Below are 20,713 nucleotides of genomic sequence, written 5' to 3' on the forward strand. Positions count from 1 at the left end.
TGTTTCAAATGTTTCTGGGGCACCTGTTTCAGGAGGAACGGTTGCACCACTCTCACTACTAGAATCTCGGTTTGTTGCATGGATAAAAATATTTGTTGCATGGTTAAATAGTGTCCATGCAACAAATATTGGCATTTCTGACACAATTAAATCTGTTGCATGGATAGTCCCATGCAACTGTTACTCATGCAACAAATGTGATAGTTAACCATGCAACTGTCTCTTATTTATCCATGCAACAAATATTTGATGACCCATGACCCATCAGCAAAAATAGAAAGTATATTTTAATGAATGTCCATGCAACAACTCATTTCATATCCATGCAACAAGTCTCCCAAATTTAGACTAAACTGTTGCATGGGTAACCCATGCAACAAGTATTGAATACCTAAACAGTGACTTTTCTTTATATATTTGATCTCTCCCTTCAAATTGAATATATTTTTTTAAATTACAGCAGTATATTAATTTGTTTACATCCTACTTAATATTATTGAAATTTAGAAGGAAATTTGATCTCTCCCTTCAAATTGAATATGTTTTTTAAATCACAGCAATAAGAATTAGAATATGAGAATTTTGGTCTTAAGAATAAGCATTAGAAAGTTATTTAGATGCACACTACTAGAATAAGCATTAGAAAGTAATGCCAAAAAGTAGATCAGGGGGTATTCGTTTAATTAATTTACAAAAGATCGCCACTAATTTACAAAAAACCGCCATTGATTAATTTACGGTTCTTCCTCAGCCACATCAATGATCTCAATGCGGCTAGCAACAATGTCATGACCTTGTTCACATTAAAAACATACACACATCAGAACAACTAAATCAATTAATCAATATGGCATAGACAATAGAAAAAATAGAAAGGAATCTGACTTCTAAAGAATCATCACTTTATTTTGAATATCCCAACAAAAATAAATTGCCTTATTAATAATTAGACTTGTAAAAAAATCAAACTTAGGAAATAAATGTCAAGTCATTATCAGGTTACTAAAGATTAAATTGCCTTCAATTATTGCAAACTTAGAATTATCATGGAATTGAAAAAAATATAAGGTACCTTTGTATATCCTGTATGACAGAATCAGCTTAAATAAACAACTTAATAACAAGTAATGTTTACTACCAGACACTTCATCTTGTCTCTCTTGCCACTTCTTTAATTTTTTTCCTTGTTTCATGTATCTGAAATCAAGTGAGGCGCCATCCCTGCCAAAATAAACTTTATCTGAGATGATAATATGAACATCTTCATAATCGAATAAAAACAAAAAAATTACAAGTGCATACATAAAATTTACGTAGTAAATAATAATTCTGTGTACAAGTACCAACTGGTACAGACTAAACTCTTAGTCAAAAGTATTTGCCATGTTTGTGTTGCCGCTATATCGAAATACAAACCACAAATTCCAGACTGTAACCAGATGAGACCAATCCTAATTCATCATTTTTTGTGAAATCTTGTCAGCAATAAAAGCACATTATAATAATCCAAGGGAATTTTGTCTAATACTCTGTAGAGACCAGTAAAAAATTCAGAAAAATGTAAGTGAAGTAATTACCTTGTAGAGATCCAAGAGGATGTTGTCAAGGGATTCTTGGGCCTGATTAGAGCAGTGATTTATGAGAGACTTGATGGCATCGATTGCTTCTACAGCTCGATTCTGCTGCTTCATCACTATTGCCACATCTTTTAACGCACTGTCGACCCAATCTCCTTCATTTATTGCCGACCAAAATAGCATTATTGCTCGGTTTGGTCCTTGTCTACCAGCTTTAAAATTGAAATTAAGAATTTGTTATAACTGAATTTTTTTATTAATGAATACAAAAAAACTTAAGTAGGAGAATCATACCACAAATTATTCAATAAACACCATATAAGCCACTCAATCAACAAAATTCTGCAATTAGCATCAACTGTTAGTTCTGAAAATTTTCAGAATTTTAACCTGTACCGTACTTACTACAGAATTTGGCAAGTTAGTTGGCAAATAAACAATGTATTTATTCCTTTTGCACCAGTTTCTAGGTCAGAAAGTCTTCCATAAAATTGAGCACGAAATTACAAGTATACAAAAAGATATAGACCTTTATTTATTTGCACTAACTTCACACCACAAATTATTCAGATAGCTTGTAATTAGACTTTTTTTTAAAAACACTGACACAAATTGCATGAATTAAGACCACATTTAAAACCTAAAATGACTAATATTTGTAAAATTCTTCCTAGGTGCCACAAATTGAAGGCTTCAAACCGTTTGATTTGGGTGTGTAAAGAGCCCCAATTTTAGACATTTTTGCCAAGACCCAGTTTATCAAAAAAATCAGCCTCAAGTAAAATAGATATCTTAAAATTAAGCACAAATTGATAAAAACAAACTACCTCAGCAGCAAGATACTCGAGAACAATAGCGAGATAGACAGGCGCACCAGCATCGACGCGCTCAAAGCCCTAGTCGGGGCGGCGGAAAACCAATCGAGAGGGAGTGGAAAGGGTGGAGATTTTGGAGAGGCGGCGGCACCAGATCGCCTTTGCGCTTTGTGCGTATTTCTAGGGAGAGGAAAGGTAAAGGAGAAGAGTTTTTCCAAAACGCTCAAGTCCAATACAGAGATCCTTCTCTGTATCTCATTTAACATATTTACTCTCCTCCATCGATTTATATTAAATAATTTAACTAAGGTAATGTAAAATTATCTATGCAGGTCATTGCCGCTTGATCCATACAACACGAATCTTGAAGGATATAGAGTCTTCCACCTGGGGCGGATACAAACCTGATGGATGGTATTACCTAAGAAAACATTATCCCCACACAATTCATTTACTAAAATGGAGGCCTCCTTTTAAATCAGAACAGTTCATCACACATCAGAGGACTCTGATTAATCCAGTAGTCGATTAGATAATAATTGCACAACAAATTATATGTACAAAATTCCAAAAAATAAAACTCTGCATTTTAGCATATTGGATAAATAAATTATACTTACAAATGTCGACTTTATACAATTTCATTATTATTTGCCTCTTAAAATAGTGTCATTAAATGTGGACCGTTCATTTTCACGTTATAAATCGACGGTTAATCTTTCATAAAATGATTCAAAGTTAATATTTAAATGATCAAGTGAGAACTCTTAACATATACAACATAAATGATTTTGAATCTGATTATGTCTAAGTTTTGATCCGACATGATGTGATTATAGCCATTCGATGGTTTGATATTCCGTAAGCTGGATGGATGAAAAAATCAACGTAAATTTGGACAAATTTTTCACACAAACAAATTAAGCTAGTAATCTTTAATTGTAACGGTTCCGATCGACCAATGCACGACATTTTTGTTTGTTCCTTCATTAGCTTCCACGACTATTGTTGTTGTTGCATGACAAGTGTATAGCATATGAGTTGTTAAGACAACATGCATGTACTAACAAGCTATTTTATGTGTCTAAATCATTTACTAAGACACAAAAAAATGTCTTAACATTTATTATCTTGTAAATTTTACTAATAATAATTTTCAATATTTTTTTAACAAAAAAATTGCCAAATTTGTTCATTAATTAGTAAATTTCACAGCTTATGCAAAAATTTAATAACACATAATAAAATTGAATTTGTTCATCAAATATTCATGACACATACAAATTTAATTAAAATAAGAAAATATAATTGTTAAAACTTTTACAAAATTTATATCAAATGTACAATATATATTCTTATAAATCCACATGTAACTATACTAAATTTGCACTTCTTTTAATCAGTTAGCCTATCTCACTGAATCAGATTTCGCACGAATATCGAAGGATCCATTGCATTTTACTTATGATAGATCTTAACATAAATATTATGTTAATCATTTTAATATTATTTGTTGCACATATGTAAATTACAAAATATATTTTGTTTCACTTTTAATTTTATAAAAGGCCACTCAACTATTTAAATAAAAATAAAAAATATTTCTCAAACAAAAATAAAAAATATTTTAGAAATAAAAATATTTCTTAAAATTTGATTTTATATAAATGTTACAGTGAAAGAAATATTTCTCAAATAAAAAATATTAACCTCTCAAAATTTGATTTTATATAAAAAATATTTCTCAAAATTTGATTTTCACTAAAAATTTGATTCCCTCAATTTTCACTCCCGCCTCTCCGATATTTCGTTCCCCGCCTCAATTTTCATTTTTCCCTCTGATATTTCTCGAATTCGCATCCTCTGAGATATCTCATTTTTTGCGTGACTTTCTGGAAAATCTCAACCGTTTAAATAAGTTGTGCACGAATTTCAAAGCTCTAATAATAGGCCCCCCCTGCGCTATCCTGAATAGGCACCGGACACGTCGGTCACGCAAAATATGAGGTATCTCATAGTGGATGCGCACTCATATTCCTCTCCCCGCCAAACCCTCAAATCCCCACTAATTTCTTATCCCTCCCAAATTGATAATTTGCCTCTCAAATTTTCGTCACAAAAATTTTCCCCCCGACCCTAAATCCTTACTCCATCCCCCGCCCAACCATTTCCTCTCAGGTCCCCATTCAACGGCTTGGTCAGCACGGCCTTCTCCACCCTCGTCAAAACTGCGATTTGAAATTTGACAGGCGGGTCAGTACCAAGGCTTGGTCGGCACGACCTTCTCCACCCTCGTCAAAACTGCGATCCGAAAGCACTTACAGTAAATCTGCCTAACCGTTTTGTTTTTCCTTGCCTCAGTGATACTCATGGTGATAGTGGGTTGAGCCTTCGTGTTTAAACCGTTTAGTTTGGTCTAGTTGTTTAGTAATCTTACAAAGGCATTATAAATTATGAAATGTCAAAAGATTCATACATATATCCTTCTTGCTTACAAGGTGTTCGACGAATTGCCTTAATGAAATTATTTTTACAAAATATTTTCTTTACTTGCTGTTAAATTTCTGTTATGATGCACTTGTCATAAAATAAGTACTGGTATAGGGTTGATACCAGTCTTGTAGGCCACTTGGTACTGATTTGAGAATAGGTACAAGTAAAGATATGGTACTGGTACATTGCTGAGAATAAGCTCCCTAATGTAGGTTTTAGTAATTTCGCATTTGTTTGTTTTTTTTATTTTCAAAATATTGTATGTCGTTTGTTTCATTAATTGTTTCATTAATGAAACAGGTAGCTGTTGACCCAACTTGAAAAAACTGTAACATACCGCACGATTAAGTTAATTTCCAATATCAATTTCTAAATAACAGGTCCATTCCAAGAATTAACTTGTAATGAAATGCAGGGTCTTGTCACAATTAACAATTTAATTGTTTTTTTTTTATGAACAGCTATTGTTCTACCAGAACAGACCTTGGTAGCAGACAGAACTGACATGGCGGTCAATAGAAAGGGCCTTGCTTCGATCCACACAACTTCACCCAACTCGAACCCACCGTTCAGGCTCAGCCCTCCGTTTAAGCCTTCTCTCTTTCTCTTTCTCTCCCCCCTTCTACTTTTCTTCACTTTCTACTTGTTCGTATGACTTTAATTAATTATGTCCAATCTTTTATTTTCTGTAGAAATTGACACCTGTAACATAGCATCAAACACGCAATAGGACACTTCACCTCCCATACAAGGTAAATTTTTCATTTTTATCACTTGTTCTTAAGTTATTTTTATCTTTGATGGCTGATTGTATATGTACTTAGTTTTGTGAGAAATTTCAGTATTATATATGTTTTTAAGGGTTTCATAGAGGCTTTAGGCTTAGGAAACCAGTTCTTAGAAGTTATCACAAATTTGTGCCTCCTAGCATATATCAACCCTTGGAGAACACTAGTCAGCCTCAACAGGTCCATTAGTTGTATTCTTATTCAATACATTGTCAATTGGTAGTTGGTACCATTAATTAGCAGAGTGTGATTTTGTGTTGTCAATTGTGCCATCAACCTTTCTTCTAATACTACTGTTACTCCCTTTGTACAAAATTTGGTAATCTATTGTTTACTCCTTCGGGTTGTATCATTTATTGTCTAAAGGTGATAACATGCTAATGCACACTGGTATAAAAATCAAAATGTGCAGGCATCAAGAGAAACTCTTTCCACAGGAAACCATTGCACTGGTGGAAAGCAACACCAATGGTTGGTAAATACCATTATCCATAAATGTTTCTAGGTTTCTGTTTTAGTTTTTTTTTTTTTTTTTAAAAAAAAGTGGAGCATCATTTACCAGAAACCTAACATGCTGTTTCTAGAACAAAAAAAATGTCTCACCCAATTTTTTTAGTATGGTGTTCATGATTTAAGCATTGCCAATTTGGATGTTGTTTTCGCGGTAATCATAGCACATATATTTTGTCTATTCTGACAGCCTATTTTGTGAATTTTTCACAGGCCAATCTATAAGGCCAAAATTTATGTTCTTGGTGTCGAAATTCTTAGGAGAGTGTAAACTTTGATCCTAGAAAATTTCAAATTTTTCTGAGACTTCTAGCTATATCAGATGTTTGATTTTATGAGAGGCCGTGCGTGTACTAGACTGGTACAGTACCAGTTTTTTTTTTTTTCAGAATCTGAATTTTAAAATGCTCTTAGAAATTATAGAAAAATCATAAAAATATGAAATTTATTTCTGTTTGTCCATGAAGATGTCCTTTATTAGCTCATAAAACAGTTTGATCAAATTCAAAGTGTAGATATGGTTTTAATTTTGATTTCTATAGAGTGCTGTTTCGGGACTGTTTGGTACCAGCAGTTTGCCACTTTGTTAAATCTTATTTGGTTGCCTGGTACATCACTTGGGATGTACTTAGGAATTGGTCTAGGGCATTTTAACACTAAAAATTTCAGGCCTAGGTGGATCCTTTGCATTCAATTTTGCAATCATATTGAGCTAATATTCTTTTCTCTTGTTTTTATTTAACTTGCAGGAAATGGCAAGGCTTTGATGGCATCGCTGGAAAGACATGGACAACCTAAAAGACCTTTTAGCCCCTGCTAAAAAGTCAAATTTTCAGAAACCACCCAGGTAACTGTTTGTATAATTTTTAAACTTTAAACAAGGCCAAGCCAAAACAAAGTTCTTGTAACTCTTTTCCCCTTTATTTCAGTCTATTAAGTAAGACAGATTCAGATGGAGACAGACATAGAGAACCTGGTTGCAATTTAAGTGAATAATTTTGGTCAAGTCAAGAAATTGTACAATATCGGGACCCGCTTAAGGTCAACAGGCTCCACCATGGCCAATTCCACCTCTATCAAAATTTTCCTTCAAGGAATCAAGGACTAATTAATTCAAATACATTGCTGTGATCTTTGTTAATTCTGAATTTAATTTCAGGATAAAGGTAGTGGGATTAGCAAAAGAACAATTTGACTGATATTTGGAGCTTAGAAGACATGGTACTGTTAAGCATGTTGGTTTTCAAATCAATTTTGATAAACTCGCTATGTTCTTAACGGGTTTTGGTTATAGAAACAAGTTATTTATAGTACTTTGGTTGCAATCCTTTTTGGTTTGATGTTTCAAGTAAAACTTGAATTTACTATAATGATTAATGATAATTAAAATGTGACTTTCCATGTTTTATTGTGTTGTTCTTATTATGTTTCAATGTGTAATGTAAAAGATTTCTTGGTTGTTTATGGGTTGGTACCAAATCGGTACAGGTACCAAATTGGTACGAGGTGAATTATAGAATTGGACCTGAATTTTTTTTTTTGGAACGACAATTTTTTGCATCGTAAAATCTATACAAATATGGGGACCGGACAATATCTTAGCAAATAACTTGGTGGGGCCCACCTTCTTTGTCCATGCAACTAATAGGTTAATTACCCATGCAACTACTCACTCCCCTATCGTTGCAACTAATCCATGGGACCCACACACTTTATCCATGCAACAACTCACTCCCCTATCGTTGCAACTAATCCATGGGACCCACACATTTCATCCATGCAACTAATCAATGCTATTTCGTTGCAACTACTTCCTGCATCTGATTTGTTGCATGGGTACTTATTGCATGGACACACCGTTGCAACAAGTATTCCAGAAGTTATTGCATGGTAAACCCATGCAACAAGTCCGAAATTGAGTAGTTGCAACGGGGGTTGTTGCAACGGTATTTTTTGGGGCTTGTTGCATGGGTAATCCATGCAACTGACATTTTTAGGGATTGTTGCAACGGTAAGCCGATGCAACAAGCCAAATTTTATCCATGCAACAAACCGAGATTCTAGTAGTGTCTCCACATATAATAGAGATGATTACTTTGTTACACTGAGCATAAAGAAGGTTCTATTTTTATTTATTTATTTATTTATATTTTGTTATTAGAGATCTTGCCAGCTTTTCATTCCTAGGTGGTAGTAGTCATGAAATTTAGGCCGGTTGAGGATATCTTGACAAACAAGGCCGAATCCTCGTCCGACAGTAATGATGGATTTAATTAAACAAGTAGCTCGTTTGTTATGTCTTTCTTTTAATATAATTTTACAGGATCGGAAAACTCAAGACTGGTCTCTATACCGCGATGATGACGACAATCCCATATTGATCGGGTGGTGGCCAAAAACTCTTTTTAACAACACATTTGACTATGCAACTACGATTGTATGGGCAGGCGGTGTTTTGTATCCAAAAAATGAAACGAGTCCACCGATGGGTAGTGGACACGTTGGTTGTGAAGGTGCAAAGAAGGCAGCATATATCAGCAACATTAAGATCTTTGATAAATATGGTCAACCTGGACCTCCATACGAGGAAAATGAATTTACAGATAGAAGCGACTGCTTCACAACAGGTGGTTTTAAATATTCTTACGGAAAGGGTTATAATTTCTTTTATGGTGGACATGCCGGATGTAATAATTGATAGAATTATATATATTTTGTCGGCCAATAAAATTTGAAAACTAGAATAAATTAGTAAGTGAATTGTAGGGATATTTTCCAATTTTGCATGTGTTTTTCTATTTTTCATGGGTTCTTCCTCTCTCCATTAACCTACCCATCACTATCTTCCTAGTCATGTCGTTAATTCTGAAAAGTTTATTTTCAAAAAATTTAAATTGGATAATGTATTATTTTTATTAAAAAAATAAAAATAAAAACCAGCATAAGCAGACTCAAATTCTTTGCAGTAATGACGACCAAAAAGTGAAAAAACTGCAAATTCTGCTACACTGATAAGTTCATTAAGAAATATAAATTAATGGCATGGAGCTCTCCCGATTGTTGGTGATGCGCTAGGAAATGAAATGTTTATGTTGGGAATCATAGAGGTCAAACAATTACGCTTCTAGAGATCAAATACTTACATCTCATTTAGAGGTCAAAAACTTACACTCCGGAGAAGATGAAACAATCTCCACCTTAACCTAAGGACCGTCCTATGCCAAAAAAACTCAAAGCATGATCTTTAATGCGGAATTCAATACCTGATTCCATGCCGTTTGCCATTGAATATCCAAAGCCTATGGTGGAGCAACAACCGTCTCTGTGAGAGCGAGACAACACTCTTGATGCCAAGATTTTCCTCTCGCCCTTTTGGTTGAATCGTGGATTAAGTCTTCCAAAGCAATAAGATTTTCCCTTGAGAAATCCTCTCTAAATTTCTAATGAATTTCTTCTCTCAATTCTTTGATAGTGGAAGAAGGGAGAAGACACTCAAAATTCTATATAAAAATAACTACTCTTCAGAATTCTGAGTTGAGTTGTTTATCTTGTACCTTGGGGACCCATCCTTATATAGTTTTACACATCTGGCACCGCGAGTGTGTCTGCACTGGGCCGCACTGGGTTGAGACGCGTCCAAATAACTGTTTTTCTTTCAGTCCCGAATTTTGCCTAAGTCCTGAGTGCATCCGCACTAGGGTTCCCAGTGCATCTGCACTAGGCTCGGACTTTTCTGCACTAAACTTCAGAAAATCACTTAAGTCCTGAGTGCGTCGGCACTGGGGTCCAGTGCGGCCGCACTAGGCTAGGATTTTTTTTTCTGTGTTGTCCTAAAGTTCCCAAAAATTGGCTAAGTACTGACTGCGTCTGCACTTAGGGTTCTAAAAGCAGTTTTCTATATTTGCAAGTCTTAGAATCAATCCATCAATGATTTGATCTTTGCCTAAATTGTTCTACACATTTATGGACCACATCCTATTGAATACATAAATTGTCTGATATCTTAATTCCGTATTAGATCACTTTAATTGTGACAACCATATATGACAGTAAACAATTCATAATTATATTACATATATGTTCAACGTTGGATTAAAATCCAACAATCTCCCACTTCAGCAATATGTTATACTCTCTTAATTATGCATTGCCAACCTTATATGCGCACATACTTTTCTGTCATCCTTATGTATTCTCAAACCAATTCTGTCCATCAATTGCATTAGCAAAGGACTAAAGCAACTTTCGTCACATTTATTTTAGTCATGACTAAACCATCAATAATCACAATACTAACATAACCAAATGACATGAATCATGATGTGGATGTGTAGCATAGAAATTACACGTAATTGTGATCTTCTGTGCCAATTTCTAACTAGGTCCTCCCACTAAAAACTTGAAACCGAATTTCATAAATTTATTGTAAAATGTAAAAATTCAAATAGACAATTCGCAAATCACATACTCAAATATAAGGTCAAAAAACAAAATTAGAGACATAATGCATAAAACAATCATTTTGCAATACCATTCATTAAAATGAGTTCAATATCCACAAAACTCTCAACACCTGTGGAATATTTGTGATAGCCCCTTGATTGCTCGGGATACCCAATAAAATAACAATTAACAGTCTTTTCATCCAGTTTCTTTTCGTGTGGCCTATAAGGCTTTGCTTCAGTTAGACATCCCTACACACACAAATGTTTCAAATTAGGCTTTCGCCCATTCCACATCTTATATGGGGTTTTGTTAGTTGCTTTAGTGGGAACTCTATTTAGGATATATGATGTTGTTTTTAAGGCTTCACCCCATAGATTCTTTGGTAAAGTAGTGCGACTTATCATACTTCTTACCACATCCTTAGGCGTTCTGTACAAACCTTTGGTAAAGTGGATACAAAATATAAATTAACTTCCATACAAACCATAACAAGTGATTTACCTTTCTTAGCATGCCAAGTGTGATAATTCTGGCAATGAATTTTCTTGTGTTCAACTGCACTACAGAAGTAATGGGTATTTTCTGACTTGGCAACTGATTTGCCCTTATCCTGTTTCTTATTGGTGTTCACTACAGCATCCTTATTATCCTTAGTCTGATCAGATTTCTTACGCTTAGCTGAAGCCTTAAATTTGAAAGTACTAACAACATGGGCACTTTTTGTCTTATCCTGTTTCAGTCTTTCCTCTTCTTGCACACAATGGGAGATGAGCTCATTAAGAGTCCATTTGTCCTTTTGATAATTATAGCTCACCTTAAACTGTCCAAAGTGTAAAGGAATGGATATCAATGCTAAGTGCACTCTTGATCATCAGAAATCTCCAACTTTAGTGCCTTTAGTTTTGAAACAACATTAGACATCTCCATGATGTACTCCCTAATACTTCATTTATCTTTATATTTCATTGAGACAAGTTTTATCAAGAGTATACCAATGTTCGACTTTTCATTCTTGATAAATCTTGTCTCAACTTCAGCTAAATATTCCTTAGCATTAGAAATGCCATCATAAATCAAGCCTCTAAATACTTCCAAAATGAATCTTTTCATAATCATTAGACTCACTCTATTAGATCTATCCCACTTTTTCTCAACCTTCTTTTCATCAGGGGTTGAGGTAGCCGTAATTTTGGGACATTTTATTCTGAATGCTAAGTCTAAATCCATGACACCGAGTGCTATCATAACACTCTCCTGCCAATATTTGAAATTGGTACCATTCAACATCGGAATGTCTTTTAGGCCAGTAGTAATGCTACCTGAAAAATGCAAACAAAAAACACACAAAACAATCACGATTTAGCAAAAAAATTCTGAATTTGTCACGCCCCGGCGGCTGGGCTGGGCACGCGACGAGACAGAACGGCACCCTCGCATCCATCCGTCGTCCTGTCAACCTACGTCGCAATAGAAAGAAAAACAGAAACAATATGGAGTCAGCTACAAAGCCGAGTAACCAGTTATTTAACTACGCAGCTTCTCTATAATTGGCTTAATAACAGTAATCAACCATTTCAATAGGATTGGATTAATCCACACAATTAAATATCAAATTATGTATGCAAATTTAACCCACAATATCAATTGGGTCTAGGTTTTCAGTAAAATCCGTTTCATTTCAGTTGGAATCCCTGAAACAGGCGATTCCCAGTATTTCCAGTCCATTAAAAACAATTTTAGTATTTAGACCCAATATTCCAGTTAAATATGCTATCATAATCCGATTACCCAATTCAATAGCAAATAAACCAAACAAATCGAAAACATAGATTATAGAGAAGTCTGATTACCTGTTAGCGATCAATTCTGAAATCAAATTCGAGTTGCAATGGTTCTTCAGAATCAACGCGACGCAGTCAGAATTCCAATCGGATATCAAATCCATCGGTATCAAAATAATTATCAAATATTTCCTTTGTTATCATTTTTCTAATTTTCCTCTCAATTCACTTTTCTTGTCATTCTCGGATTTCCATTTTTTTTTCTCTCAAGAACAGATCGAATATGGAGAGGAAGATAGAGACTTTAATTAACGGGTCAAATTAGAGGGTAACAATACATGGGAGCCGCGTGGCACAATAAAGCCACCTCATATTTTCATTAATTTAAATTTGTCTATTTTACAATTAAAACCTTCAATATTTTCTAATATATAAATAAGTCCAAAATAATTAAAAATGTATACCGGGGTGTTACAAAAACTTTGTCACACCCCCGATCCAAAGGTGCGACAGTTCCTACCGCGTCTATTTACCATTCAATATATGTAACATAAGGCATGGATCTTTTTATGCATTGCCAATAGCATCTATTATTTTTGCCACATTCCAATTTATTCACAATAATTATCTGACATTTTATAGTGGATGATACTAGAGATATATTCTCTACACCATGTCAGATAAAATAAACCCAAATCTCATACCTTTAGGTTGCCCTGCAGTCAAATATAACCCGAAAGTGTTCTTTATCTTCGTATAATAAACCTGTAACCCACAAGGGGAAACGAGTGAGAAATAATAAATTATTTCTCAGTACTGATTGCCACTCAGATTATTGGATTCGAAGGAAATCCATATTCAGAATGAAATCACTGCACGAGAAACAAACAGTTCATTTCATAATGACGAATGCAAATGCTTAATAATAATATCCAATTGAACAACAAACATCACATAAATAAATCAGAACTCTAAGGATCTTATCAGAATAAATGGTTTAGGTCAAAATCTTTTAAGCCATAAAGTCAGGTAGTATTTGGGACGTAATCTTTAGGACCGCTAAGTCTGGTAATGTTTGGTTTCTTAACTTTACAATTTCTAGTCTGGTAACACTGAAAGATACTATAACATCTATCTATCGTGTCAGGGCTTATACTATTCTAACTATCCTGACACTTGATTAACGGAACCATACGAAATCAATATCACAATACTATCATTATCAGAAAGAAAATCAATGATAAGACAGTTACCACAGTTCATTAGTCTTACAGTCACAATTCACATTTATTCAATATCCCCTATCCAACTGGTACTGGATTCAGTTGGGGCCATTCACCATATGCGCATAAGGGTCCTGGAGTAAAGTCTAGCAGCTAGCTAGACTTTACGATATATTAATCCTTTTTTCTCCACTATATGGAGGTTCAAGGATTACAGTATTTCATATTAATTGCCATTTTATCTCGCCTTCTGCTGACACTACTTGAATGCTCCAAACACCTTCAATCGGATTGTTTTATTAGGGTTGTAAATGCCCTCTTATCTTGCCATATGGAGACACTAAAAGAGTGCTCCATACACCTTCAATTGGAGTGTTGTATTTGGGTTATAAATGCGCTATTATCTTCTCATCTAGAGATATTACTAGAGTGCTCTAAACACCTTCAATTGTATTGTTGTATTATGGCTGTAAATGCCCTTTTATCTTGTCATATAGAGACACTACAAGAGGGCTCCAAACACCAACAATTGGAGTGTTTTATTAGGGTTGTAAATGCCCTATTATCTTGCAATATAGAGACACTAATAGAGTGCTCCAAACACGTTCAAATGGAGTGTTGTATTAGGGATATAAATGCCCTTTTATCGTGCCACATAAAGACACTACATGAGTGCTCAAAACACCTTCATTTTTTAGTTTAGTATTGTGGTTGTAAATGCCCTTTTATCTTGCCATATAGAGACACTAGAAGAATGCTCCAAACACCATCAATTTGAGTATTTTATTAGGATTGTAAATGTCCTATTATTTTGCTATATAGAGACACTACTAGAGTGCTCCAACCACCTTCGATTAGAGTGTTGTATTAGGGTGATAAATTCCCTATTATCTCGCCATCTGTAGGCACTACTAGGGTGCTCAAAACATCATCAATTCGATTATTGTATTAGGGTTGAAAATACCCTATTATCTTGCAATATTGACCAATTATAGGAGTGCTCCCAACACCTTCAATTGGAGTATTGTATTAGAGTTGTAAATGCCCTATTATCTTGTCATTTGGAGATATTACTAGTGTGCTCCAAACACCATCAATTCAAGTATTGTATTAGGGTCGTAAATACCCTATTATCCTGTCATATAGAGCCTCAACGGAAGTTCTCCAAACACCTTCAATTGGAGTGCTGTATTAGTTTTGTAAATGCCCTATTATCTTGTTATTTAGAGATAGTACTGGAGTGCTCCAAACACCTTCAATTGGAGTGTTGTATTAGGGTTGTAAATGCCCTTTTATCTTGCCATATAGAGACACTGCAAGAGGGATCCAAACACCTTCAATTTGAGTGTTGTAATTGGGTCGTAAATACCCTATTACCCTGCCATTTAGAGCCTCAATAGAAGTGCTCCAAACACCTTCAATTGAAGCGGTATATTACTTTTGTATATGCCCTATTATCTTGTCATCTGGAGATAGTACTAGAGTGCTCCAAACACCTTCAATTGGAGTGTTGTATTAGGGTTGTAAATGCCCTTTTATCTTGACATATAGAGACACTGCAAGAGGGCTCAAAACACCTTCAATTTGAGTGTTGTAATTGCGTTGTAAATGCCCTTTTATCTTGCCATATAGACACTACCAGAGAGCTCCAAACACCATCAATTTGAGCATTTTATTAGGGTTGGAAATGCCCTATTATCTTGTCATCTGGAGACCCTACTAGAGTTCTCCAAACACCTTCAATTCGAGTTTGTATTAGGGTTGTAAATGCTCCATTATCTTACCAAATAGAGACACTACTAGAGTGCTCCAAAAACCTTCAATTGGAGTGCTGTATTAGGGTCGTAAATACCCTATTATCTTGTCATCTTGATATATTACTAGAGTGCTCCATACACTTTCAATAGGATGGTTGTATTAGGGTTGTAAATGCCCACTTATCTTGCAATATAGAGTCATTACTAGAGTGCTCCAAACACCTTCATCTGGAGGGTTGTATTAGGGTTGTAAATGCCCTATTATCTTGCCATATAGAGACATTACTTGAGTGTTTCAAACACCTTCAATTGGAGTGTTGTATTCGGGTTGTAAATGCTCTTTTATCTGGCCATATAAAGTACACCTTTAATTTGAGTGTTGTATTAGGGTTATAAATGCACGATTATCTTGCATTATAAAGAAAAAACAAGAGTGCTCAAAACACCATCAATTTTAGTAAGTTATTAGGGTTTTAAATGTCGTATTAGCTTGCCAACTGGAGACAATACTAGAGTGCTCCAAATACCTTCATTTGGAGTGTTGTATTAGGGTTGTAAATTCCCTATTTATCTTGTTATCTGGATACCCAACAAGAGTGCTCCAAACACCTTCAATTGGAGTATTATATTAGGGTTGTAAATGCTCTATTATCTTGCCATATAGAGACACTACTTGAGTGTTCCAAACACCTTCAATTAGAGTGTTGTATTCGGGTTGTAAATGCCCTTTTATCTTGCCATATAAAGACACTACAAGAGTACCCTAAACACCTTCAATTTGAGTGTTGTAATAGGGTTGTAAATGCCCGATTATCTTGCATTATAAAGAAACGAGAAGAGTGCTCAAAACACCATCAATTTGAGTAAGTTATTAGGGTTTTAAATGTCGTATTATCGTGCCAACTGGAGACAATACTAGAGTGCTCCAAATACCTTCATTTGGAGTGTTGTATTAGGGTTGTAAATGCTCTTTTATATTGCCATATAGAGACACTACAAGAGTGCTCCAAGCACCTTCAATTGGTGAGTTTTATTAGGGTTATAAATGCGCTATTATCTTGTCATCTGGAGATATTACTAGGGGGCTCCAAACACATTCAATTATAGTGTTGTATTAGGGTTGCAAAATGACGTATTTTCTTGCCATATAGAGACACTACAAGAGTGCCCCAAACACCTTCAATTTGAGTGCTGTATTAGGGTTGTAAATACCCTTTTAACTTGCCATCTGGAGATACTACTAGAGGGCTCCAAACACCTTCAACTATAGTGTTTTATTAGGGTTGTAAATGCTGTTTTATCTTGCCATATAGTGACACTACAAGAGTGCCCCAAACACCTTCAATTTGGGTATTTTATTAGGGTTGTAAATGCCTTATTATCTTGCCATCTGGAGACCCTAAAAGAGCGCTCAAAACACCTTCAATTGGAATGATTTATTAGGGTTGTAAATGCCCCCATTATCTTGCCATCTAGAGACACTACTTGAGCGCTCCAAATACCTTCAATTTGAGTGTTGTATAAGGGTAGTAAATGCCCTATTATCTTGCCATATAGAGTCACTACTAGAGTGCTCCAAACACCTTGAATTGGACTATTGTATTAGGGTTGTAAATGCCCTTTTATCTTGCCATATAGAGACACTGCAAGAGGGCTCGAAACACCTTTAATTTGAGTGTTGTAATTGGGTTGTAAATGCACTTTTATCTTGCCATATAGAAACACTACCAGAGTGCTCGAAACACCATCAATTTGAGCATTTTATTAGGGTTGTGAATGCCCTATTATCTTGCCATCTGGAGACCCTACTAGAGTTCTCCAAAGACCTTCAATTCGAGTGTGGTATTAGGGTTGTAAATTCTCCATTATCATACCAAATAGAGACACTACTAGAGTGCCTCAAACACCTTCTATTCGAGTCTTGTAAGGGTTGTAAATACCCTATTATATTGCCATATAGATCCACTACTAGAGTTCTCCAGAAACCTTTAATTGGATTGTTGTATTAGGGTCGTAAATGCCCTATTATCTTGTCATCTTGATATATTAATAAAGTGATCCGTACACTTTCAATAGGATGGTTGTATTAAGGTTGTAAATGCCCATTTATCTTGCAATATAGAGTCACTACTAGAGTGCTCCAAACACCTTCAATTGGAGGGTTGTATTAGGGTTCTAAATACCCTATTATTATCTTGCCATATAGAGACACTACTTGAGTGTTCCAAACAACTTCAATTGGAGTGTTGTATTCGGGTAGTAAATGCCCTTTTATCTTGCCATATAAAGACACTACAAGAGTACTCTAAACACCTTCAATTTGAGTGTTGTATTAGGGTTGTAAATGCCCGATTATCTTGAATTATAAAGAAACGACAAGAGTGCCCAAAACAACATCAATTTGAGCAAGTTATTAGGGTTTTAAATGTCGTATTATCTTGCCAACTGGAGACAATACTAGACTGCTCCAAACGCCTTCATTTGGAGTGTTGTATTAGGGCTGTAAACGCCCTTTTATCTTGTTATCTGGATACCCAACAAGAGTGCTCCAAACACCTTCAATTGTAGTATCATATTAGGGTTGTAGGTTGTAAATGCTGTTTTATCTTGCCATATAGAGAAACTACAAGAGTGCACCAAACACCTTCAATTTGAGTATTTTATTAGGGTTGTAAATGCCTTGTTATCACCTTCAATTGGAGTGATTTATTATGGTTGTAAATGTCCTTTTATCCTGCCATCTGGAGACACTACTTGAGCGCTCCAAATACCTTCCTTTTGAGTGTTGTATAACGGTAGTAATTGCCCTATTATCTTGCCATATAGAGTCACTACTAGAGTGCTCCAAACACCTTGAATTTGACTGTTTTGTTAGGGTTGTAAATGCCCTTTTTATCTTGCCATATAGAGACACTGCAAGAGGGCTCCAAACACCTTCAATTTGAGTGTTGTAATTGGGTTGTCAATGCACTTTTATCTTGCCATATAGAAACACTACCAGAGTGCTCCAAACACCATCAATTTGAGCATTTTATTAGTGTTGTAAATGCCCTATTATCTTTCCATCTGGAGACCCTACTAGAGTTCTCCAAAGACCTTCAATTCGAGTGTTGTATTAGGGTTGTAAATGCTCCATTATCATATCAAATAGAGACACTACTAGAGTGCTTCAAACACCTTCAATTCGAGTCTTGTATTAGGGTTGTCAATACCCTATTATATTGCCATATAGATCCACTACTAGAGTGCTCCAAAAACCTTTAATTGGAGTGTTGTATTAGGGTCGTAAATGCCCTATTATCTTGTCATCTTGATATATTAATAGAGTGCTCCGCACACTTTCAATAGGATGGTTGTATTAGGGTTGTAAATGCCCATTTATCTGGCAATATAGAGTCATTACTAGAGTGCTCCAAACACCTTCAATTGGAGGGTTGTATTAGGGTTGTAAATACCCTATTATCTTGCCATATAGAGACACTACTTGAGTGTTCCAAACACCTTCAATTGGAGTGTTGTATTCGGGTTGTAAATGCCTTTTTATCTTGCCATATAAAGACACTACAAGAGTATTCTAAACACCTTCAATTTGAGTGTTGTATTAGGGTTGTAAATGCCCGATTATCTTGCATTATAAAGAAACGACAAGAGTACCCAAAACAACATCAATTTGAGTAAGTTATTAGGGTTTTAAATGTCGTATTATCTTGCCAACTGGAGACAATACTATTGTGCTCTGAATGCCTTTATTTGGAGTGTTGTATTTGGGTTGTAAATGCCCTATTATCTTGTTATCTATATACCCAACAAGAGTGCTCCAAACACGTTCAATTGTAGTGTTGTGTTAGGGTTGTAAATGCTCTATTATCTTGTCATATAGAGACACTACTAGAGTGCTCCAAACACCTTCTATTGGAGTGTTGTATTAGGGTTGTAAATGCTCTATTATCTTGCCATATAGAAACACTACTTTAGTGTTCCAAACACCTTCAATTGGAGTGTTGTATTTGGGTTGTAAATGTCCTATTAACTTGCCACCTGGAGTTACTACTAGAGGGCTCCAAACACCTTCAACTATAGTGTTTTATTAGGGTTGTAAATGCTGTTTTATCTTGTCATATAGTGGCACTACAAGAGTGCCCGAAACACCTTCAATTTGAGTATTTTATTAGGGTTGTAAAAGCCTTATTATCTTGCCATCTGGAGACTCTACAAGAGCGCTCAAAACACCTTCAATTGTAGTGATTTATTAGGGTTGTAAATACCCTATTATCTTGCCATTTGGAGACACTACTTGAGCGCTCCAAATACCTTCAATTTGAGTGTTGTATAAGGGTGGTAAATGCCCTATTATCTGGTCATATAGAGTCACTACTAGAGTGCTCCAAACACCTTGAATTGGACTGTTGTATTAGGGTTGTAAATGCCCTTTTATCTTGCCATATAGAGACACTGCCAGAGGGCTCCAAACACCTTCAATTTGAGTGTTGTATTAGGGTTGTAAATGCTCTATTATCTAGCCATATGGAGACATTACTAGAGTGCTCCAAACACCTTCTATTGTAGGGTTGTATTACGGTTGTAAATTTCCTATTTTCTTGTCATCTGGAGACACTACTAGAATGCTCGAAACACCTTTAATTGGAGTGTTGTATGACGGTTGTAATTTCCATTTTATCTCGCCTTCTGGAGACACTACTTGAATGCTCCAAGCACCTTCAATCGGATTGTTTTATTAGGGTTGTAAATGCTCTCTTATCTTGTCATATGGAGACATTACAAGAGTGCTCAAAACACCTTCAATTGGAGTGTTGTATTAGGGTTATAAGTGCGACTATTATCTTCTCATCTAAAGATATTACTAGAGTGCTCCAAACAACTTGAATTGTATTGTTGTATTAGGGTTGTAAATGCCCTTTTATCTTGTTATATAGAGACACTACAAGAGGGCTCCAAACACCATCAATTGGAGTGTTTTATTAGGGTTGTAAATGCCCTATTATCTTGCCATCTAGAAACACTACTAGACAACTCCAAATACCTTCAATTGGAGTATTGTATAAGGGTTGTAAATGATGTAATATCTTGCTATATAGAGTCAGTTCTAGAGTGCTCCAAACATCTTCAATTGGAGGGTTGCATTAGGGTTGTAAATGCCATTTTATATTGGCATATAGAGACACTACAAGAGTGCTCCAAACAGCTTCAATTTGAGTGTTATATTAGGGTTGTAAATGCCTTATTATCTTGTCATCTAGAGGTATTACTAGAGTGCTCCAAACACCTTCAATTGGAGTGTTGTATTAGGGTTGTAAATGCCCTA

At 35.3% G+C, this 20,713-nt stretch overlaps 1 protein-coding gene and 1 long non-coding RNA gene across 2 annotated transcripts; one reads left to right on the top strand and one right to left on the bottom strand.

Annotated features, from left to right (window-relative positions):
* Nucleotides 1-1,101: 1,101 nt before the first annotated feature.
* LOC144564844 (uncharacterized) lies at nucleotides 1,102-1,905 on the bottom strand. Its single transcript, XR_013514757.1, has 2 exons — nucleotides 1,578-1,905; nucleotides 1,102-1,221 (listed from the first exon to the last, which is right to left on the bottom strand). It is a non-coding gene; the product is annotated as an uncharacterized LOC144564844 (long non-coding RNA).
* A 6,256-nt stretch (nucleotides 1,906-8,161) lies between these two features.
* Nucleotides 8,162-8,881, top strand: LOC144563865 (protein neprosin-like). Its single transcript, XM_078313332.1, has 2 exons — nucleotides 8,162-8,194; nucleotides 8,507-8,881. The coding sequence occupies exons 1-2, from the start codon at nucleotides 8,162-8,164 to the stop codon at nucleotides 8,879-8,881; spliced, it is 408 nt and encodes a 135-aa protein (XP_078169458.1).
* Nucleotides 8,882-20,713: the final 11,832 nt, after the last annotated feature.

The sequence above is a fragment of the Carex rostrata genome, chromosome 13 (assembly GCF_964058835.1).
Source record: "Carex rostrata chromosome 13, lpCarRost1.2, whole genome shotgun sequence".
Classification (NCBI taxonomy): Eukaryota; Viridiplantae; Streptophyta; class Magnoliopsida; order Poales; family Cyperaceae; genus Carex; species Carex rostrata.